This window comes from Homalodisca vitripennis, chromosome 2, assembly GCF_021130785.1.
Source record: "Homalodisca vitripennis isolate AUS2020 chromosome 2, UT_GWSS_2.1, whole genome shotgun sequence".
Taxonomy (NCBI): Eukaryota; Metazoa; Arthropoda; class Insecta; order Hemiptera; family Cicadellidae; genus Homalodisca; species Homalodisca vitripennis.
Window position 1 is genome coordinate 31043599 of NC_060208.1, and position 25602 is coordinate 31069200.

Consider the following 25602-nt stretch of genomic DNA (forward strand, 5'->3'; position numbering starts at 1 on the left):
AGTATTTCGCCCTTGCCCATATTCTAAATGTTGTGCATGATTTACAGCCAACTGTACCGCAGCTCCAGCTTCAACAGTTCGGGCCGGAGCTCCACCTGTGATACAGCGGACGATATCTACTCGGATGTTTCCCTGGAGGAGGACGTACTCGACCTGAATCACAAGGTAAGTCCGAGCACAGCTTCAGTGGATCTGTAGGCATATTTTCTTGGCTTCTTTTTTTATTTACAAGGTTCCACTGTGGAGACATATCGTCTGTGATGTGCATTGCGCTTGTATTCGGTAGTATTATGAATTGTGCTTTACCGGAACTGGCAGTGCACTTCAGGTATACATATACGCTTGATATTTCGTGTAAAACGTCTTCTGTCATCAAGTTGGGCGAGTCCATAGCCGCGTGTTTTTGATTTTTTAATACTTTTTATGCATGCTCATTTTTATATCTTTAGGCTTTGGTACATGAAGAAGAGTACAGATCTGAGCTGTCGAAACTTTGTGTCGATAAAGTTGTTTCTGTACCTTATAATGATGGAAAGTGTCCGAAAACTGTTAACTCAGTGTTTACGCGTTCGGCAGCTTACTAGGTTCCCATCTTAGTCACAACCTACCCAGGTGATGTCTGTGCTATCGATGAGGAAAATTAGGATTTTTAATGAGATAACAAATTTTACCTGGAGGTACCAGGTGTCATCAATGGTTACAGTGAAAGAAATATAAAACTGCCTTATTTGTGGTTCTACTGATTCAAGATATTTCTTGTGTGTGGTGTTAAGCTTCTGGAACGCATTTACTATGCGTGCATTTTAAACATGCTCAAATACAATCGTGATATGCTCAGATCTGTGATTTGTGTATCAATATGTTAGTGGACAAAAATTTAAAATTGTTACAGAATCCCGTCGAGATGCGTTGTTGTGTAGTTTATAATTTACTGTGGACTTTGTAGCTGTCTGTCAAGATAATTGTGTTTAATTTTTTTATATCTAAACATTTAATTAAAGTCTATGTACTTGGGAATGGCTAAAAATATCAGTAGGCATGATGTGCAGTGCAGTTTGTTTTCTGAAACATGAAAAAAGAAATCTGAATAGTGTGGCGTTACTCGTTTGACAAGAAGTTTCGCCTTGATATGGTCAAATTATACACCTGTAAATTGTAGGAGTGTCTGTGTTTACAAAGCCGGCGGCCGCAGCATAGCTTAGTTCCAAGGTCAAATCCCGCTCTGGACAACTATAGCAGAATCGCCGCAGCGTTGTTGGCCAAGCCAGACTTTCTCTGCACGTTCCTGTTGTCTCAAGGCTTGTCTCTGGGGCAGAATGCAGCACAGAGAATGCAGGACGAATCGCTGAGCTGGAAGGCGCGGTGCGGCGCAGAATCCAACCTGGAAAACTCTCGTGTCTTCGAGCAAACAAAGGTGAAATGACCGGAAATGCGGAGTGTGGCAAAGGGGAGAGCCAGAAAGAAGAGATGTAGACAAGACTACATTGAATGCTCGGTAGCTTAGGAGTCCAAAGAGATAAAGGAAGAACATTTGTGCAAAGAAGATGAGGGAATATGAGATGAGCAAAATAAAAATTTAATCCCACATCGAGGTAAGGCGGGATAGAAATCACGCGGAATTGTAAATTATATGGTGGGATAGAGTACGTAAATAATACGCGAAGGTCGTTTCGTAAAATTAATTTAACATTTTTCTTCCACTACTGTAGGGCACGAATTCATTAAATAGCAATAAACGGAACGGAAAAGATATACCGAAAGGATTTATTTTCCAATCGTTCCTCAAAGGGCTGTATTAGTCCGTTTGATAAAGTTCTGGTAAAGGCACAAAAGGCTATCTAGAGAGCGTACAAAGACTCGTCCTTTTTCATTTCTTTCACATCTCTCTATTTGGGCAGTTGAAAGAGTCTGTTGAATTTCAACAACCGATTCGTTTCAATATGAAGCTTCTTTAGAAATAGGGGTGTTTCGCGAAATGGGTAGCTTGATTTGTAATATTAAGGATTGTAATGATTACAGAAATTTGTGTATTTAATGTTTCTAAATTTTTCAAGTGTCACAAAAACGAGTATTGCGAAGAGTTTGTTAAAACATCGGTGTACTTGTACAATTTTATCGATAGTAAACGATAGTTAGGCGCAATTGCTATTGCAGACTAAAATTTTGTATTTTATAAACCGTTTTATATAAAATGAAAAAATTCAAATAGTATTGTTATTTGGTGGACAGGAGAGGTTTTACTTGTTTCTAAATGTTTTATCCATTCCCATGTGTAATAGTGGTCAAATTTGCCTTTCTAACTACAACAGACCTAATTACAGTTCTAGTGAAATGGCACTAGCAGGCAACCAAAATTTCCTATAACCACAAAACTACTAATAGAAGAGTAAATACCAGAAAGAAAGCGTTAATAAAATAATGTACATATTTGTTTTTTTTCACTTTCAAACTTGGAAGTCATGCATTTAATTTTAGTAACAGTATTCTTTCCAACGTAGAAGCAGTCTGAAACAGCGTCGCGTGCCAGGAACGGTGGAACGGATCGGTGCAAATTCCGATTTCGCGAGCCTCCAACACAAACGCACAGATTGGCCAGTTTCTGCGTAGATTGTGGTGGCAGCGAGTTCAGTTTCACGTCCCCGGGATATCACGCGCAACTCCACAGCACCGTGCGGTCGCGGGCCCAGCGTGTATCTGATGACACCGTGGTCGGGCAAGTTGAATTGGTTTTGTCAACAAGGCTTGGAATATTTGGTGGATTGTAGTATTGTATTCGTACAGCTTGTATAATTATAAATTGGAGTATAAAGTAGGTGAAACACGCTATTTATTGTGTGAGGGAAATGTGAATGGGAAGTCTTCTGACAAACAACATATGTTATTAATTTTCCTTTATCGTGTTTCTAGTTTAAGAATCAATGGTGCAAAAGTTGCGTAAGTTTGCGTAAAATTTGTATTTTTACTAGTGAATTGAAATAAATGTATTTGGTATTAAACCGATAGTGCTTGTTTACAGTATGTTATTGACGATGGATGATTGGAAAGGATGACAGGATTTCTGTATTTGCCATTGTTATATGTTCCAAGAAGTAAACCCTATTACATGAACACTAACCAGTATACCTACAGCATTAAATCCAGACTAGTGAGAATTTTCCCAAGCAATGTCACTGCACATAACCAAGAGCACAACACAACATGTCACACGTACAAGCTAAGGTGGAATACTGATAATAAAATCAATGTCGGCATTTCCTGTGGTATCGCGGCGCTTCAAACTCAGAGTTATATTTTGTTAACATATTGATGATGGCAAATGTCCAAAATCATATTATATTTTTAAAATAACATACTGTTTATATTACTGATGATGGTGTTATACATTAATAAAAATTCTGCATTGTCATTACATTCATGTATAGAGAACACAATATTCAATTCGTTAAAATAATTTTTAGACTATTTTATGTATGAACATTTCCAAAATGTCTTTGGCGTAGCAAAATTAAATAATTTTAAATGCTTTTAATATTATGGAAACTTTGATAAATGAATAACTGCACCAAATAATCTCAAACATACTACTTTCACACTGCTTATATATTTGTTCGGACCAATTTATCAATCAAATTGGCGAGCGTGTCCGCTAAAAAAAATGATAACAGACACGATATGATCAACAATGCAAGTATGTGAAAAATGTTATCTAACGTCAGCTAATACTGACTGACGCTGTAGTAGCGCATGCGCAGACGTTACATCATGGCACGGCGCGTGCGCAACACCGTTCTAGTCGCTTTATTGGTTTACGTTGAAATCCGATTTTCTCGGTTATTTCCCCTTTGGTAATCCCACATAGTTCACGGTTGCATACCGCCTGCCAGCAGACCTGTATAAAGCTACTGAAATGTTCGTCTGGAGCTAGTTTTTGCGACAGATAGAAAAACACGTCGGAAATTAAATTTACGTCTTGTTTCGCGTTTAACTGATCTAAAATCAATAATTATTGTTCATAAGCTGTAATATTGTATTGGTTATGGTCAGCAGTTTTAAGTTAATCTGAAAAAAATTCTCAAGAGAAAAATTGAAAATCAAAATTCCTTTATTGCAATGCCTACATTACCCCAACAGACCTCCTAGCAGCAAGTCCCTGACCCTCGCCCAGGAACATTTACTACCCTTAATATTTGTAATATCATCAGTGAGAGCGTTCCAAAGACGACAAGGCAGTGAAAGAAACGACCTATAACAATTATTGTTGATCTACAGGGATCAGTGGAAATTATTTAAATTGATATCCCCATCTTGTAGATCGTTTACTAGTAGGTGGGAGGGGGTGGAATTGAAATTAACGGCCTTGAAAACAGGAGTCAAAGAATCAAGAAGAAAAAAAAAAATTAGTTATAAATGTTCTGATTAAGTTATTGAAAACCCAGATATTTGTGCTTTATCAAAAAATAATTTGGGTTATTTCTGCTTCAGGAAATTGTCTAATATTCCTAAGAATTGTAACGAGTTTAATTTTAGAATTACAGTAGAATTTTTTTACCATTGATGAAACTCTGTTTGTGAAATGGTAATGAAAATTAGATTAAACGTTCAGAAGATAGAATCTAGTGAAAGTAAGTCTAGGATATGTTGCACAGCCGTGGATAATTTCACAGTTGGTTGATCAAACTACTTGTATCCACACTTATCCCGAGATTACGCTGTCGTACTTTCTAATGATTTAATTTTCGTAGTTACATTTGTGCAAACTCATTATTTCATTAATTTTATTTATTTATTTTATTTCTTAATTTAATTTAATTTATTTATCTATTATTTTTATGTTTTATTATTTTTATATATTTAATATTTATATATTTTATATTATTTTATTTATTTATATATTATTATTATTGATTTATTTTATGTATTTTATTGGTATTATTAGGGAATTTGTTGTATTAATTGAGAGTTTGTCATCTTTATTAAGATGTTGTCAACTATGGTTTTGATGTAGTCGTGGTTTGTTTTGAACTTGTTTTGTGATTTAGTTGATTGTCTCGTGTAGTGTGCGTTCCTTGGAGTCCGCTTCTCTGTTTTCTCCATTGTCTGACTTTCTCGGCGCGCGATGCGACCCGGCGGTGGTACTAAAATTGCCATCGGATCAAAATCTGATCGGATCTCCAAACGGCTATCATTTTAGATTGCCGGCTATATCGCAGACGGAAAGGGCGGTCCGATCCCACAGAGTTAATAGTATTGTTTCCGTGACTTGATCGAACCTCCGATCTTTGGTGAAATTTGTTTATATCATTGAAGATGTTCGGCATTGTATCAATTTTAGTCGGAATTACAGTTAAATTTTATCGGAGTTTGTACAATTTTTAACTTGTTGATAATTTTATTTGTTTTGAACGTGGAACAGGCGTTTTCTTGAATCATAGGTCAAAAAGACAATGCTAGTCTAACTGGAGACTTGTTTGCTTTATACAATAATAATAAGTTTCCTTCTTTTAGGGTATTCATAATTTTACACATTTCATGTTGAATCGCAAGAATATTTCACAAAAGGTGTGAAGAATCATTGATTTTAGCACTCTAATATTGATGGATGATGAATTTATCATCAAACGTGGCAAATATTAGTACCATGTATGTAGAAAGGTTGAAGCTATTGAAACATGCCGAAGGAGATTACTATTAAGATTCTGAGGTAGTTAGCTGACCTGGTCGGCGGAATTAGTTAGCCCAGATCTAACAAATCTTTATAAGATCGTTTAGTTTATTTACCTTTGCCTTGCATAGGAGAAGATGAATTGGAAAGGGATCACTTTTAGTAAAAACAATGTCCTCTTTCGTCTAATTGACTTCCTGACATTAATTTAAAGTCAGTTCACCATCTTCTCATTTACAAGCTGAACTGGTCGGCGGAATTAGTTAATGCTGATTTAAAAATTCCGCGGTAGGCGGAATTAGTTAACCCAGATTCAACAATTCTTTATAAGATCCTTTAGTTCATTTACCTATAACTTACCATGCACGGGAGAAGATATTTTAAAGGGACCGCTTTTACTAAAAACAATGTCCTCTTGTACCTAATTGACTTCCAAACAAACATTAATTTAAAGCCAGTTCACAATCTTTCTCATTTATACGCTAGGTTATTTGGTAGCTGTTTCGAAAAAAATTCAATTTTTTATTAAGAGATCCTTTCAGTCCAATTGGAATCAATAGCATGAATCTATAGTTATATACGATAGTAAGGTTTTTACCCTATACCGCCACTATCGCAGGATCGTACAACTTGTCGGAAGTCCCACAACCGTAGAACGTTGATCTGTCGTTAACGAGATTTCCACGCTGAAGACAGATTCGCAGACGTTGCGTAAACGTTTCGTAATAGAAGCCGGGCAACTATGGGTGCCCAGTGCGGCGCGCGGCGGCTCTGCTCAGCGCGGGAGCGTCCACTGACAGTCTTCGTCACGCCGTTTGACGCCGTTGATTGGATATTATCATGGAAATGTGCAAAATGGCGGCCCTTCAGAGTTGTGGCGGTACAGACTTATACGAGTGGAGAAATGTCTCAGTTAACGCTGAAAGTGGGTTTCTCGTCGTGTCGTTTGCATTTTCTGCTTGGGCGCCTCCTAACACTTTTCCTTGGCCCTCCTGTTTGTCCTTTCTAAATTCTTTTCTTCGTTCATAAAAAAGTTATATTTCTATACTCATTTATTTAGTTGAAATTACCTCCAATGGTGACAAGAACGTAGCCAAGAAAAAAATATGGCGGGGGGGTCCAGACAACTGATATTTTCCCTTAGTAGACAGAGAGTAAGGCCCCATTTGTTCGTTAAAAGGTTCTTGACTCGTTTCTTTGTTGCGAACGATCTTAATTACTTCAATAATAATAATAGTTTACTTAAAAAGCAATTGAAAAAAATTGAAAATTTGGAGGAGGGGTGCGGACCCTTTGGACCCCTCGCTGGCTACGCCCTTACATGGTGACGAATCGTTATTGCAAATTAAATGGAAGTTTATAGATACTATTCTTCAAAGCTAATAGTTCTTTAGATAGCAAAGAGGGAATTGGGTGTCCTGATACCTTGTTATATAGTTTCAGTTAAATTTTATTCTTACTAATTTTCATCTTTATTCGTTCGTAAAGAACTATAGTTGTATACTCCGGTCAATCAGCATGCAATACTGAGCTTTTTCTTATTTTAAAATCACTTCTGATGAACATATGTGGACGCCACAGTGGAATTTTGAAATGTACACAAATAATGGCAACCTTCGTGCGGCAAATATTAGAAGGACAGGACTCTTCTGGCCTCATTTTGTCCTCTGTGACTTACTTTCCCCCTCCGTAGATGGTTTAGGTGGTCTCGATATCTTCATGTGATAGTCTAATTGTACAAGTTCATATGATGAGTTAAAGTTCGTTATATGAAATTGCTGTACAAAACAATAACGTGAAGCAGTAGAAGGTTAGTAAATAATACATACATTTTATGCTTTGTTGATTTCAAACTGTAACGGTCCGATTCATGTGTATTTAAATTATAAAACTATTTCCTAGAAAGATCTAGAAACTATTTTTAAGTAGTTCCTGTCAAATTAATCGCCACAGCAACCGCAATTTCAGGCCTGTTCTGCCTTATAATTTCAACCATGTTTAACGACAATAAACCTATTAGACTGTGCGGTTTTAAACTGTTGGAAAGTTTTTCCGACCCTGGCTGAAACTGATTTAATATAGGCATCGGCATCTCCTTTCCAGCGCGAAGTGAATGTGAATCACTCACATCGATAGAAACACCTGTTAATTACATTTTTTTATAGTGTGCGGCCAATTCCGCTCTACTTTTCCCGTTTTCACTATTCCAATAATCTATTTCAGGCCTAATAAACGGCCATAAAACTTTCAAAACTTATTAATAAGAGTGAATAGTGTATTTTAACTCAGAACCCTTCTTAAGTACGTTATCATAAAACTAATAATATTGAAACGTGTATTTTAACAAAGAACAGTTCTGAAGTACGTTATCATAAAAATTTCAAGACTTCTTAATAAGAATGAATCGTGTATGTTAACCGAGCACGTTCTAAAGTATGTTGTCATAAAACTTTCAACACTTCTTAATAATATTGAGTCGTGTATTTTAATCCAGAACATTTCTGAAGTACGTTATCATAAAACTTTCATAATTTATTAATAAGAGTGAATAATGTATTTTAACCCAGGACGTTTTGAAGTATGTTGTCATAAAACTTTCAACACTTCTTAACAATAATAAAAAGTGTATTTTAATATAGGACAGTTCTGAAGTACGTTGTCATAAAACTTTCAACACTTCTTACTAATATTGAGTCGTATATTTTAACCCAGAACAGTTCTAAAGTACATTATCAAAGCTTTGCTCCTGGGCGAGGAATGTATCCACCTGTAGAACCCAAATTGCCCAGTGTCGTGACCCCGACCCTTAAATCATTCTTATTTAGATCTTCTTATGCGATAAGGTATTTAAAGTGAATAATTTCTTAATGTAAATATTTAAGTTACTTTGTGTTAATAATCTATTTTCCAATTTTTAAGGATGAAAAATTTATCATTATATTTTGTAATTTGGCGCCTCCCTGGTCTTATGTATAGTGAATTAATGAGGAAGGTAATGTGAAGTACCTGATCCCCGTGTGTGTTTGTCTGTTCATAGATCCCCCTTTGGCCACTAATTGTGTTTGCAAAGATAGTGCGATTTTGATTTACTTAAATTTAGCACGTAGTTTTACATTTTAAATACCTTTATTTCCAGACTTTTTAAAGATATTGTTTATTTCTATTATTTAGAATATGTCCAGCGCACAGGTTCAACTTTTAAGTAAAAAACTTTCATTTCCACGAATTGTAACGTGTTTTGCTCAATTTTCAATGCTAAAAGCCCGTTAAATGCTTTACATGATGACTCAAACCAGATCCGTACAAAAGGTTCCTAGTTTTACAACTTTATCATATTGAACTTACATTTTGTCTGGAAATACAATACAACTCTTGGTAGAGAGGCCTATCGAATGGTACAATTAAAAATCCTCTAGTTCTATTTCGTGAACCAATACAAAGTTGTTTTACTGTACATTTCCATGGGTTTTAACTTATTTCGATAGATCCTATTTGTGATCTAAGGGAAACGTATTCAGTAAAAACGCGTTTTGTTCTATGAAAAGATACAGATTATCACTGTATAAGCTTACCAAACTATTATAAAGTTTTAAATATATTTATATGTATATCAATGTAATAAGTGGTCGCACGCTCTCACTGTGTGTTTGATATTAAAGAAAATTATAAATATAAACTCAAAATTTATTACCGTACTAGTGTTGCCACTTAAATAACTGGCTGAGTGTTAGCCAAGTCGTGGGACTAAACAAATATTTTCTGGCTGTTGGTCTATCTATTTGACTGTCTGCACGATCTCTCGAAAAAGAGCTACCTATACACTTTAAATTTTGCGCGAAGCTTCATTCATATAATAGCAAAACTGAGTTCGATGATTTTGCGTGTTATTCCATGGGATTTGGCTGAGCGTTAGCAAATATTTTTACATACGGCCATGCTTTCAATGATTTCTCTCGTACTATAGCACCTTAATGAATGAGTCTTGTTGTGTAGTAATGACCCTTTTCTTAACATTGACGGGTTCTTAGTACATAGAAGACCAGATCAGTGTATACTTTTGTTAACTAAGTTATTTTTAATTAGAGATATACAATTATATTTTAAAATTTCTAACAAATATTAAAAACCTCAAACAAATATTAAAAACCTCAAAATTAGATGCTACTTCTTGAAGACATTTTCCTTAATATGTTGAGTTTATAATGAGGGTGCAATTAAAATATGATTATAGGATTGTAAGAAGTAGAAATATTTACCAGGAGAATGGATAAGCACAGTGGGGGTAATTGTGCGCACATGTATGGTCATTAATCTGTGCTTAATCATAACAGCACCTTCTGTTCTATAACTATAACTAGTAGGGTGGTTGGCAATTACCTGAACTGCATGGCTACCGCAGCTCTAGCAGCTCATCCTCTTCCTGTTAGTGAAGACTATGCGGCAGCCTCGGAGATAATGGTGATCCTTGAAGAGTCCCGCTCTGCCATCTCATCCTGTTCCTCTTTGTGAAATCCATATGGAAGCCGTGGAGATAATTATAACCCTTGAACAGATTAGGGGATTAGGGGGAACATAGTTTGCAAGCTCATAAGTTCAGCTTTGGCAGCTTATCCTGTATCTCTTTGTAAAGTTTATATGGGAGTCGTGGTGATAAAGGTGATTATTGAACATTCCGTCCTGGCAGTTCATCTTGTTCCTCTTTGTACAGTCTATGGGTGACGAGAAGATATAGGTTATCCTTGAACTTTCCTTTCTGGCAACTTCTGGCAACAACTTTCCTTGTTAATCTTTGTGCAGTCTATATGGGAGCCGGGGAGATAATGGTGATCCTTGAACATTCCGTTCTGGCAGTCCATCTTGTTCCTCTTTGTGCTGTCTATATGGGAGCCGAGAAGATATAGGTTATCCTCGAACTTTCCGTTCTGGCAGTTCGTCTTGTTAATCTTTGTGCAGTCTATATGGGAGCCGGGGAGATAATGGTGATCCTTGAACATTCCGTCCTGGCAGTTCATCTTGTTCCTCTTTGTACAGTCTATGGGTGCCGAGAAGATATAGGTTATCCTTGAACTTTCCTTTCTGGCAGTTCGTCTTGTTAATCTTTGTGCAGTCTATATGGGAGCGGGGGAGATAATTGTGATCCTTGAACATTCCGTTCTGGCAGTTCATCTTGTTCCTCTTTGTGCTGTCTATATGGGAGCCGAGAAGATATAGGTTATCCTTGAACTTTTCGTTCTGGCAGTTCGTCTTGTTAATCTTTATGCAGTCTATATGGGAGCCGGGGAGATAATGGTGATCCTTGAACATTCCGTCCTGGCAGTTCATCTTGTTCCTCTTTGTACAGTCTATGGGTGCCGAGAAGATATAGGTTATCCTTGAACTTTCCTTTCTGGCAGTTCGTCTTGTTAATCTTTGTGCAGTCTATATGGGAGCCGGGGAGATAATGGTGATCCTTGAACATTTCGTTCTGGCAGTCCATCTTGTTCCTCTTTGTGCAGTCTATATGGGAGCCGGGAAGATATAGGTTATCCTTGAACTTTCCGTTATAGCAGTTCGTCTTGTTAATCTTTGTGCAGTCTATATGGGAGCCGAGAAGATATAGGTTATCCTTGAACATTCCGTTCTGGCAGTCCATCTTGTTCCTCTTTGTGCAGTCTATAAGGGAGCCAAGGAGATAATGGTGATCCTTGAACATTCCGTTCTGGCAGTTCATCTTGTTCCTCTTTGTAAAGTCTATATGCTAGGAGATGATAATAGTAATTCTTGAACAATCTAGACTACTATGCGCTCCTGTATGTATCTCGAGAATGGATCCACCTATAGACACATATATATATTTTGTATTGAACTTTATTTATAAATAGGGAACATAGAGTCGCTAAGAGATTTATTCGTTCTAAGTTAATGGACAGACTGTAACAATTACATGATGATCCGTTGATACTTTAGTGAACGTGTTCAATGTTCAAATACACATTGTATGGTGTACTGTTGCGGCAGTAAATAAGCTGCATTGGTATTTTAAACTGTTTTAACTGATATTTAAATGTGTGATTTTGTATTCTTCTGTCTAGTATTAATCGGTTCTATAATATCTGACCGTGTTCCATGCATGTATCATGTCAATGAACAGTAAAGAATTTGATTTGATTGATTCGTTTCTAGTGTCCAGTTGATCTGGGCAAGTTACAAAGTATGTCATGTTTTTATAAAGAAGCGCGTATGCATAAAGAAACGACAAAACTTTTAAAGATATATTGTTATCTGTCTTTGCAGAAGCTCAGAATTTACTCCGTGGGTTTTTATCACCCGAACAGGAAGCGATAGTTTAGGAGAGGAAGGACCGAAAAATGATATAACCTCACAGTTCAGATAGTGAGAACAAAAGTCCGAATGTTTCGGCGGACACGGACCAGAACGGGTTTGCAGGAGCGGGCGGTGCTCCCGGGCAACTGCAAGGACACGAGATGACCCTGAGATGTCCTTGAACTATTCTATCTCTCTGGTCGGAAATGCGGGCGTGCAGACGCACTTTTGCTGGTGCGAATATCGATGTGATTAGAGAAGTTGCGAATTGTTGTGTGAAAACGGGCGGATCAGCAGCAGGATTACTTGACTCCGATAACATCAAATTTGACTTTGAATTAAAACTTGTGATGTTTTTGGAGAGGCGGAATGTATGTTTATCCACAAATTGACACTTTAGAAGTAGTTGGGAAAAGGGCTTACCAAATACCAACACTTGTGAATGTTGCATTTTTTATTGTTTGACGGAGGTAAAAGTCAAGAGTACCTAAACATTAAGTTTACCGAATTTTTCATCTAATTAAACGCGTCTTAGAAAGCGTTACAAGGAGTCTACATGCGAAGCTATACTAAAATTGGTATGCTTGTTCTTCAGAGTGAATTGCGAATAACAAAAAGTTAAAAAAATTATATTTACTCGTATTGTGAAAAATGTCTATTTACAACTGCCAAAAATTTTAAATTTTATAAAGTATTTTAATTTTTCAAAGAGTTCTTAAAATTTAGTTTTCCCTATATGTATTTAGTTTTCTAAATCTAAATACAGGAAGTGCGGGTGGTCGAGTAGTCTAAGACGTTAGACTTTGGGTCTGAGTTAGAGATAACGCAGGTTCAAATCCTGTCTGTGACCTAAAGTATTTTGATCAGTATAATCGACCTTGTACTGTATCGTTCCTCTCCCTTATTCTGTTTGATAAGATCCTCGCACCAACATGAGGACGGACAGAATAAAGCTTAAAAGGGGATCGGCCTCCCCTTTGAAAAAAAAACTTTTGTTTTATTATTTTTATATTATGAAAGCCAATAATCATTATATTGGATCTTGAAGTATATTTGGAATATAAATAAGTTAGCCAGTTAGTTAAGTGATAAACTGAGATTTTCTCCACGCCTTTTTCGACTTCAACAGTGAAGTAGACTGCTTCCACACTCGCGCGTCTCTCTTAGTATAGCAAATTTAAGCGGTGCTCCCGTTTTGTTACTGGTAGAAGTTAACATCTGTTAGCAGTTGCTCACATGCAGTACGAAGCAGTACTCAAATTTAATTTGATTGAGGACTTTCCTTACCGTGTGAAGTACTGTACTTCAATTCCAAATGCAAAGAAGTTACAGTTTGTCACAGTTGCTACATTTGATATGCTACACATTTTTCGGAAAATTTTTAGAAAATTACTCTTTGTTGGAACCGGCTTATGGTCTAATTATTTAAAAACTCGATAAATTCAACTCTTCGTATGAACTTGAATTTTAAGTCTTCTAGAAACCATGGATTTATGATGATTTGAATATTGGAGGATGTCAAAGATCAAAAGATGTTTTGAAAAGTAAAACTTAAATTTAGTGACTTAACACCTCAATTGAACAAGCACAGAATGACTTAACCACAACCCTCTTCATCTTATCCGATACCCATAGCTTATTCCACCGACTCATCTCCAAAGTCGAGGTGTCCATTTTGCCAGCCAAGTCGGGAAAGTGAGAAGCACTTCAAGAAATGACAATTCAAACACCCTGACTGTTCTGAAAGTGACAGAGGCTGCAGTAAATAACCCGTGTTTGTTGTTAAACGGTCACTTGAGTGGGGCGCGAACAATTTTCTGCGAGAGGAGAGGAGAGCTGCGTGTTTTACCGCGGTCATCCGACTTAATGGATCCCGCTCTCTCGCATACTTGGGGCAGGATTCCTCCATTACTGGCCGCATTATGGAAATCCTTTCTTTCCATTCGGTCCGTCCGTATCTCCTTTCCGGGCGTCAGCGGTGACCGTTCTTAATTGCGAACTCCTTCCGAGTACAGCGGAGTACGCCACACCACGTGTCGCGTAGCAGGCTTCGCTGAGGTAGTATGCAGAATGTCTAATCTGTAACTCATCAAATTAGGTTATATGTGTTACAGTGTCACGTGTCAAAAAGTCATATGTTGTACTCCGTTTATTTAAAAATGTATTTACTCTGTAATTTCTCGTTGTTATTATTATTGTTGCGGTATAAGACCAATGTAAAAATGATCGCTAACGCTTAGCCAAATCTCGTGCAATAACATGCACCATTAGGGAACTCGATGTTGCTTATATAGAAATGAAGCTTAATGCAAATTTAACGTCTATGGTTAGTTAGTACTCGAGATATCGTGCGGATAGACAGACAGACAGGAATGAGATGTGTTCAGTCCATCGAATGGTAGGCTTTGCTAACGCTCAGCCAATTACAAAGTGTAAATACACGCAAATCATAATAACCGGATTCTCAAAGTTTGTTGATTAAGAAGTGCAATATATGTGGTAAGAGATAGTTGGACTGCTAAAAAACAACCTTGCTCATCTAGGTTACTATTTTGTATTTCTTGTATTAAAAATGTATTATACGTTACATTTTATGGAATGAAGAGTTCTTAAAATAAAAATATCAATCGTTTGACCTGCAAGTCTGAAAAGGATGCCATATCTTTAGTAATCCCACTTACAACAGTAAAACTCTATGCATCATCACCCTACGGCATAAGGTGTTAATCATTATTTCATCAGCAGTGTGAGTCCGTGTGTACGAAGTATGTAAGAGTGTAATGTAAACACAAGTCAAGTTGGGCATTGTCTGAAGATATGAAAACAGTAATGTACAATTTAAAATTTGATGAAACTAAAAAAATAACTTGCTTATAAATATTTTGTGTTATTTCATCAACATAAAAAAACTAATCAGTGTTGATAATAAATAACATATATGTCTTGATTTGGATTTCATTAGCAATAAATTGCATATTTTTGTGAGTATTGGTTACTTCTTTTGCATGAACTGCGTAATAAAATGGTAAGGTATTGTTAACACCCAACACTCACAAACTTTGTAAGGCCGTGACTTTTTAGAGGTGCGGTCTAAAATTTATTGGTTGTGGCGCAGAATTTCTTAATAATGGCGTGAAAATAATAGCAACAATGAGACAGCTAGTCAGCGTCTAAATAAAAGTCCCGCGGGTTTCTAAAAACCAGTTGATGAGAACAGTAAAAACGTGACTACTTCTTGATGTTGCGTTCCTTACTCACGTTATTCCTCGTACCCAGATCATGAATGGGTGCTCGGATTTAGCAGGGACCCACGCCATGATCGGGAGGAGGAAGCCCGGTAAATTTAGCGCCGAGTGGCGAGAACGCGGAGTGGGGGACCGCGGCTTCACTCAGTTGGTGAACGGAGACCGGTCGCGCTGGTGGATTACTGCCGTCGGTCAAGTGAAAAGTGGAGTGTTTTGTGTTGGATAACGCCCTGGTGGAGAGGTTTGAGTCGTAGGCTAAGGCTCTCGAGTGGTTATTGTTCAATTGTTTCACCCTTTTACTAATCTGGAGTCACGGTTCTGTTTTAGACCACAATTTGTTACGATTATTTTATTTACGTTTAGACGAATTAATCCCATGCACCATATGAATAATTTTTATATATTGGCAGAAATAAATATCGTGGCACTCTAGAGTTTTTCTCGGTATCTATACCTTGTAAACTGTACGCGTTGCTTAACAAATTAGAGTTTACACAAGATATATATATTTAATAATTATACTAAGAATATATTATAACTAATGTTATTGAGTGAAAAAACCGTACTAGATAATTGGACATAAATCTGAAATCTGTAACATTGTTAAATTTTTATCATAATTTAATAGTTTTTTCCGTATTAAATCTAAGTTGACCAAGCATGATTTAAGTACAAGTTTAATAGAAATCTAAAGTTTGTTGCTTTTACATTGTCTTTATGACGCAAACATACAAAAAATTAAGATGATTACAAAAGCATTAATCTATTACGATATGAATTATTATTTGGATATAAATAAGTATTTTATTAAGAATGTTGTTTTTATTGTTTTATGCTTTACTCGTAGAGTATGATTGTCACGAGTGCTCGTCGTGTAATCCGAGATCCTTAGGAAATCTGACGAAATTTGCGATAACCATGGCTTTCAAATCTTTATCTAATACGATGTTGGTTTGCGATACCGTGCCAAACAGTAGACCTACCTTCAGACCAAGTGTAAACGATAATGTGCACAGTATTAAACAGTAATTGTCATTTTGTTTTTAAATTTTTGTGAGCTCTATAACAGAAATTGTATCAGGCTGAGTGCTATATTATATATATATATATATATATATATATATATATAAAAAGTATTTAGCCTTTCAGAATTTTGGTGTTCTGCGTTAAAGAATTCTAGAAACTTTGAGAGAAACATATTAAAACTTTTGGAAAATTTCGTGTAACCAATACTAGGGTTACGGGATACGGGTAAAAACTGCGCATTTTCTTAGAGAGCCATAATTTTGGAAGGCGCACAATCCAGTTTATTTTAATGTAGGGTATATTATTCAGTTATGACTATCTTTCCAATAAGTTTCCAATGTTCAACGCTATTTTGTGATCCGTTAATTAAAAGAAGTAAAAAAGGCCAACTCAAGGCTAAAATTTAAATTTTGAACGTTTTGTAAGTGGGCTAGGATTCCATTTTTAAATAATCTTGCAAGAATGATATGTTACAAGAATTTGCTACTCCAAAGTTTCAAGTTATCCTGTAAAGTCAAAACAAACATCACCCAACGAAATTGGATATGCCCAAGTAACTATTTATTCTTACAATTAATATAATTGTATAATGTGGTCATTTGATTTTAATCAGGTAAACCCTGTATTTTAAATGAACGTAGACTATAAAAGAGGCAGGATACATACAACTTTTTGTAAACGAAATCGAATTTACTTTTGGGTTTTAAAAATTTGAGTTGCCTCTTCCCGTTTGTTTTATTTAAAAATCTGGCATTCTACAATATTTCGCAATCCCGTTACAATCCGTGTTGTTACATTGTTAATTACCCCTCCGTTATTAACAACAGTAATTAATTAAGCCTACCACATCAGGGTTTCACCGTAATATATATCATATATATTAAAAAATGCTAATTATTTCGTGTTTTTTAAGCTCATTAAGGAACCTGCCTTGTGTATGGACCAGCCCCAAATTGTATATGTAGTATGTGTAACTCAAGTGCCTATTGTGTAATGCTCTCTCGCAGGCATCTGTTATTGCTTCCTGCCGCGGGGCTGGTCGACATGGTGCACTAATTGTTTTTATTGTTATAACGTGGGACATGGCTAATTTACTTTGGTGAAAAAATCTTGGTTTCTTACACCGGACTCAATTACAAAATTAGTTTCCGTGCGCGTTTTACTCTCATATGTCAGTCGGTCTGCTGAAATTCGGCAGCGATGTAATATGATAGGCTCCGTATGTCGTATCTGTATGTGTGGCATTCGTTTGAGTACAATTCAAATCATCTTTAAAATCATATTATTACCTGTGTGAAAATTGTAAGGGGAACACCGTCTCTACATTCTTCCAGCATTTAAATATTCTACAAATAAATCAATTAGCTAGTGATATGTTAGTGTTTTTAAAGAGATATCCGTAACATTGCTGAGGACTAGGAAAGAATAAACATGGACATAAATATATAGACGTGTGGTATTTGCACTGACACAAATGACTCACACATGACTCATGTGTGGCTCGTTTAGGACTCGTAATTGCTATTATTATTTATCTTTAAGACCCGGACGTCACGTCGTGGTTGTCAAGTTCGAATATGAAATAACTGGTGAGTAGAATGAGTGAGGGTTCCATGAGAGTAGTCTTCTATAATATTTCGATATCTGCCATGATGAACACTCACCACAGTTAATTTGTCCTAATGTTAGGCTGTTGTAAAATGAAATGATACTGTTCGTTTTAAAATAAAATTCCCACAAACACATACGGGGGAAAACGAAACTGCTCTTCTTATGTGGTATTTCAAGTTAGTTTGGAGTCAAAGACCACCAAAATAACTAACAAGAGTTACGTTTGGGACGATTAAATGAGGGTAAAGACTCCCTTGATATTGTTTAAGTTTCAGATTGCTATCTAAGTACTGAATGAAGTGTTATATACAACACGTTATATATATGCAGATCATGCTTTTGAGGCCTGTTACTAGGGTTACATTTTCTATTGCGTAGGCCTTAGTCTGCAAGTAAATGTAAGGATCAGGTTTGTACGCAATCATATGGCGCTCAGTCCCCAAGGACTAGCGTCATGCCATGAGGGTTGACTCGTTGTTATTCAGCAACTCATACCATTCAGAAACCTGTGTCATTCAGAAGCCCATATTATTTAACAACCCACAGGATCAGAGTAATCTACAACATTCAAGAACCCTGAGAATGTTGTAACCCACATCATTCGGTAACTTCATCATTCGGCAACACACACACCATTTAGCCAGTCAAAAGGTAGTCTGAAATTCTGACCAAGAAATCCTTATCAGGTATCACCAGATGGCACGTCTCTTGATGTCATGAAGACCAAAGAGGTCGTCTGTTGATCGTTGAATAGCCAGTGCGGGAACATTACTACCCACCTTAGTGACTGCCTCATTTGGGAAGGTAACAACTATCTAGAAAACAGAACCTGGTAGGAATATCGTGAGCATTAGCCGGAAATTAGTTCTTAGTTTTCATCAGAATGTTTTTTCCTATTTTCCTATGCTCTCCGCCTTGGTTGTGGGACCTTGTCTCTTTTATGTTTCGAACCTGGAGAGAGAACCAATCTTCGCTCAATATTTCAGTGAGCAATATCAAAACCAATGTTAAAGTACAAACACCTCTCTGGTACATACGCGTCTGACCAACTCTGAATAGTTGTGCTGTTTAAACTTATGTCCTGGAGCATGATCATGGCCATACCATAGCTACGTTCCAAATAGGTAGTTTCTATTATGACATGAAATAATTAATGGAGGATGATTTGGTAAATTTTATGTCCATCACGATTGAGTTTGTGAAGAAGAGAAATGCATTCTTTTCATAGTGTTTTTTCGGAGAACCGTGAACAGACGAAAGATTTTCTCTTTAAGAGATAGTCGACCTGTTATAAGCTATACAGGGTGTCCCGTAACCGTTTGCTACAAAGGTATACTGTGTTATTGTTCAGAAGCATGGGTCTCAGATGCTTAGTTTCCCATCTTTATGTATGTGTTTTTATAACAAAATGAATATTTTAAAAACTAATAAATTAAATTATACCGGATTTGGCTCAAATGTTTATGATAACAAGGCCGGTTACTGAAAAGAATACCATGAAAATTAGAGCCAAATTTGGTATAATTTCATTTATTAGTTTTGAATATAATACTTTTGTATAAAAACACATACAAACAGACAGGTAGGAAATTAAGCCATTCATGTTCATATGGTGAAATTTGTTTGTCTTGAACTGAGTAATAACGTGGTATACCTTTGTCCAGATAGTTACGGGACATTCTGTATATTTTGCTGCAGGAATAAAGTTTCCGTTAGCCTATATATCCTGTATTTTCCAACTCATTAATTACCACCTTATCATTGATATAGTAGGTTAAACAATGCCCATTTAACGTACAGTTAAGTAATGCCTTTGTCTATAACGCAGACTATTTTTATGTTCGGTTACAAGATAACTTATCAGTACAAGGGTTAACCCAGATCCCTAAGTGGCCTTTGTACTAGTAAAGTTGTATTTGCTGTCGGTTGATATTGAATATTTGTAGAAAATTTGATTAGTAATTTTCCATTCATTGGCAAATCTTTCAGTTTTAGAGTCTTGCACTCAGTTTCGATTTTGTTAGATTATTTTAATTATAATCATAGCCAGTTAAAACTACCAACCGGAGAAAGTAAACACTTGTATTACTCTATGAGGAATTAAAGGCATAATTTAATGTTTTGTGCAGTCAGGTCCAAGCAAAAATGGCTAAAGACACACACACACACACATACATACATATATATGAATGTTTACAGCACATATATGAATTATGTCTTAAGGGAGTGACATATAAAAAACATTTGACGTAAATAAATTAAATAGTTTTATTAAATGATATTTGAAAAATGACTTTTTCAAATAATTAAATAAATAGGAAAAGAGTATAGGTATATTTATTTTACCTGTAAATCCTCCAGCTCTCTTCATACACGTGGTCTAAAAAATCCTTTCTTATCCTGAACGTTTATGTCAAATTTCAAGATGGCGCCGGTTACTTGTTTAAATACCAACAATTCCTCATGGCTTGATGTAATACAGTTTTCTACTTGCCTGCTTTCATGAAGCTGGCCTGGCCGTGATAAAACAATAAAAGCATTAATCTTTTACACCACTTTAAGTACGGAAAATTCTCGTTTATTACGCAAATAATAGTATTTTAAACTAAAACAATGTTGGAAACATTGCATGTAGACGCCCAAATTGGTTGAAAACGAGGCATCTGGATTAACAATAACAATACGGCCATTAATTTAGGGTCTGCTTCTTAACGTGTTTATTTTCGTTCCCTCCCCTTTACACACTGTTACAGAAAATTTAAAACATCATCTTAGAAATGAAAGCTATAAGTGTCGTTAGGATAAAAAATATACATTACTAATACATAGCTAAAGCAATGTGTACTTAAAAATGTTATTACTCTAAATACTTGTTATGTCTTCTATTACCTTTTACTTCTTTTGATAAAAATAATTATATATTATAATTAAAATGCAGTTTTAAAAGCTCGTGTGAACTTTCTGTTGGGTATCGTGCACTAAACCTGTATTTGAACTAGAAAACCAACTCTAGTATATATATAATAGACAGTCATGGACATCGTGTAAGCGAGTAAAGAATTAGCATCGGTTTCGCAAAGAATGCTAGAATGAAGTAGTGGTGGAAGCGAGTAAAGCATTACCATCGGTTTTGCAAAGAATGCTAGAATGAAGTAGTGGTGGAGGCGAGTAAAGAATTAGCATCCATTTCGTAAAGAGTGCAGAATGAAGTAGTGGTGGACGCGAGTGAAGAATTACCATCGATTTGCTGTTAAACCAGAAAACTCGGCGCTTTCGAGTGTCGAGCTTCAATAAACGCTCGGCTCACGCGACATGGAAATGAGCTGCTGTTGCTGTGCGAGCGTACGCGCCGTCACGCCAGGGTGTACGTCTCCCTCCCCCGCACTACCGTGGCCACGGGCGTGGCGCTCAACAGTCCAATTATGATATACGCCCCCAGGCGGCGCGGCGTGGCGTGGTGTTACTGTTGCATGAAAGTCCTGTCTGCGTTCGTGTTACGTGAATTATTGTTACAGCAGTCGTGTCGTGGTGACACTGAACAGATAAACATGGCAGGGAATAGCTGTGCTTCAGAGTATGTTAATATCACTATGTGAAATTAAGAGCGACCTGCACTGATAGTCGTCTTGATTTTAGTAAATTAAGGACATCATCAAACTTTATACGGTTCCATTCATCTGACTGAGGCTGTCGTGTTACGGAAATATCCCCTTTCAAAAGTGTAATTTATACGCATCCTTCAGCTATTTATTTCCCAAATATTACCATCGGCAACGGCACTCAAGAACTATAACAACATCAATGTTATTTACGACGCCACATTATGGGAACACAACTATTTCCGCGCATTTCACAAAAATTCCCGTCGTATGCGCCTGGTGTGTGAACTGTGCGTTAAAAATTACATACCTTGCAAAACTTTACTACCAAACTTAAAGTTTTACTGTAGTAAAACCTCGAGTTTCCCCCATAAGAACAATGTTATCATGAAGGAAACAGGGGTTTTCCGGACATGTGATATCGTTCAGTGATACAATACACTCAGTAATAACGTTTCGAAATCTGCAATCTGACATATTCTTCAGGCGAATGACTAACCTAATACATAACTGCAATGTAGGTTAAAGTGAAGAAAACATACTAGAGCGTTGTGACACGCATAAGTCAGGAACCACAACAATCATGTTTATGGCTATTCCTTGAACAGTAACTCTTAAAACATGCTCTTAATAAAAACACAACACATTAATTATTAAAAATGAACTGCAGAGTTCAGGTCACAATAGGTCTGCACTCACCGGCCAACCAAGTAGAACAGTGTTATACAATTGATATTTCTTTAAACAACGACAACGATAACAGTTGATATTTCTGGTAAAATTTTAGAAGCGTATTAGTTTTAGCTTTAAAATGAGACATTTCCCCTAATTCCTCGACTGAAAATCAAGGACATAAAACTGCCTTTTGAGTTGCTAAATAGGTTTGATCACTTTATTGTCGATAGGTTTGGTGATAGTATAGCCCGAGGTGTAATCCTCGGTTACTACTCGATTATTCAGGTTGGAATTAAACGTCGCAATGGGCAGTTCATCTGTTTTTAAACAAACTACAATCAAAATACAAAATTCCTCACAGCATATCACGTACTCAAGTAACCGAGATGCAAGCGCTTCAGTGACATAAACCGACTTGTATCGGAGATATTGTTTGTGTACTGGTGTAAAGTTTTGAGTAATTTACACCAAATAGGCTAACGAGAATTTTCGTGTGTGACTTTTACAATGAGGAATTACCAAATCATTAAAATGTACGTGAACTAGATGTGTCGCTATGGTCACAACACGAGGTACTTGAGAGTCCACCGCCGCTGCTTGGACCTATGTTACGCGCAAGGTATTGTACTTTTATGGCCGACTTCCTGATTATGGGCTCACGACACATGGACCCACAGCGGGCCGAGCTCCTGTCATTATACCTGTATTAATTATCCCCTGGGCAGGCGGTACTGCGCTGTCCGCTCCGGGATGCCGGGTCGGGGGAAAGTCGGGACGAATTTCGCAAAACTGCTTGAGTCGTGGGAATTCTCGTCCATATTGTCGATAGGTTTTGAAAAATCCTTCAAAGGGATGCCTTCAACACAAAGCGTTAAAATTAGGTGTGCACAACACAAAGTTTAGACCTCTGATTAATTGATATTTAAAAAATAACGTTCGTTAAAATCAGTGAGTAAGAACTATTTCGGTCGAGTAAAAAACACATCAGTCTTTTATCGTAAGACGTGTAAACTCGTTACAGCCTAGTGGTGCCATGTGGACACATCAAACCATAAAGTTTTTGAGTACTCCCGAGTGTGGTACTCTTTTTTTCACTATCTGGGATGAAAAGATTTTATTAACGATTTTTGTTTTTCAAACCAAGACAACAAAACATTATTCACACATTAACATTATTATTATTTATTGTTATTATTATTATGTTATTTATAACATCATAATAATAGATAAAACACAGTACAGAAGAGTGTTCCCCCTTCAAAATTAGCTTAAAGAAAATTATATTTCTAGCGGTTTGTAGTTTCTCCAAAAACGTACATGTTGTATTTCCTGATGTATAGGTATACATATTTAGTATTTTACTTGACAACACCCACTTTGAAATATTAAAGCAAAAAACATGATGCAAATATTCCTCCATAGCGTTTACCAGATACCTAAATTTCTCATATTTATATTATTGTTGTCACCTGTTTCATTTAAATTGTATAACTGTATATTTATTTCATTATAAAACCATTCTGAATTTATATACATCATAATAACAATATACTACTAGAAATATAATTTTCTTTAAGCTAATTTTGAAGGGGGAACACTCTTCTGTACTGTGTTTTATCTATTATTATGATGTTATAAATAACATAATAATAACAACAATAAATAATAATAATGTTAATGTGTAAATAATGTTTTGTTGTCTTGGTTTGAAAAACAAAAATCGTAAATTAAATCTTTTCATCCCAGATAGTGAAAAAAGAGTACCACACTCGAGAGTACTCAAAAATGTTATCATAAAGTTGTTCATGATTAACTGTACATTACGAGACAGGTACTCCGTTTCTATTAATTTATTTTGTATTGATTGTTTTAATAAGGTAACTTTTTAGTGATGTAAGAAGGAAACTTTTTAAAAGTTATTTAATCAAATCAATAACTATATTAAAAAGATGAACTATAAGAAATAGGCTACTTATTCTGGATTATTGCTCGAGTAAGATGGAGTTGCAAAAAGCATTTAAAATTACTATTAAAATTTAATTATATTTTTAAGGTAAGAAGAGAATAGGATTATTAAAAACAATGGTTCGGAACGTGTGCAGTTCTGCATTGCTCTGCAGTGCTCAAGGTCAATGCACGTGTGGTTCTGCGTATGCGTTCTGCCCAGGGAAAGTGAGAAGGAAAGCCGGCCGATCTGCGCATGACCAGAATTCTTCAAAGACAGTCTAGTCTCTCAGCGTTTCTGCAACTGCTCAACCACTTTCCTTAGGTGACCGCGAACCTTGACGCTGTTGTTCATTTTAATATCTTTGACTGTAACGCGTTTGTTGTGTATCTTCTGTATGGTATGTTTCTGAAATGATAATGATCAGCTATATCAACGCGAAAGTTGGATGAGATAATATCTCGTGACTGGTGCATAAATAAGTTCACGATGTGCGCTTTGTTAATTTGGAAATATTCAAGAAGGAAACTTTTTTTACTTAAATTATAAGTTCCTTTTCAAGCAAGAACTAATTCAAGTAGACGATCCCTATTCAATACACCGATTCTCGAAATGTAAAGGTTTTGGTCCAGTAACAAATAGTCTATTGTCGACAAAATTAAATAATTATAAGTAAATTTTTATTACAGTTGAGCTATATTTAATTAATCATCTCCATAACCCATTGGTCATCGTGAATCACTGGACAGCTCTGAATCATCAATACAAAGTTGAGAGTCGCATTAGAAGGGAACAGTATAAATAGTTTCAAGGCGGCCCGTCTCCATTGGCACAAGTAATGGGAACAAGTGGACGCCATATTTCTGTCTCTAACCGTCCATTACAAGACTGATGGCTCCAGAAACATCATCTTGATCATTTTAATGATAAGCAGTGCCCTGATTAATTAGTTATTTCCTGTTTTTATGTGTTATGGTTCTTTTTTGTTGGAACACATGTTGGAACAGTCTGAAGCAATTAATTATGAAATTTGTGACTCATCCGACTCATCAGATTTTATTGCGCGGATTAAACCCATGAGAAACTTATCTAAGTTATTCGATTTTCCTATGATTACATTCCACGAGGGATGCTCCCCCGACACAGTACGCCGTTTGGATTTTGACAACAAATATTTGTAAACGTAACTCCTTCTTCACATAGTGTTTAGACTGATCTAGAAGGGGATGGGGAGATGGGGAAGAATGTTCTGGAGATGGACCATCTGTTTGAAGGGAAGACTACGGGGATGGGGTGTTGGTACGCTTCTTTGCACGTATACAACCATGCGTTTGGGAACACGTGTTTTTGGAAGCCACGCCTAGTCTCACATTTGTTCTCAGTAGAAAAGGAGGAACAATCTTCTTCAGTGTAACCAGCTGCAACAGCAATATTTTGTGTTGTCTACGCCTTCATCGGATATTAAGTACTGGTAGTGCATTGAACTAATTACCAGTCAATGCTTAATAACTTACTAAATTCATCAGTTTACTCGTC

The 25602-nt window shown here is 36.3% G+C and overlaps 1 protein-coding gene across 4 annotated transcripts in view; it reads left to right on the forward strand.

The window, feature by feature from the left end:
* Positions 1-25602, forward strand: part of LOC124353766 (rab11 family-interacting protein 4) — a 224922-nt gene that overhangs the window by 148481 nt on the left and 50839 nt on the right. For all 4 annotated transcript variants that reach the window (XM_046803760.1, XM_046803763.1, XM_046803764.1 and 1 more), the window contains one exon: positions 48-165. In XM_046803760.1, coding sequence (XP_046659716.1) covers positions 48-165 — 118 coding nt within the window. The remainder of the gene's footprint in view (positions 1-47; positions 166-25602) is intronic.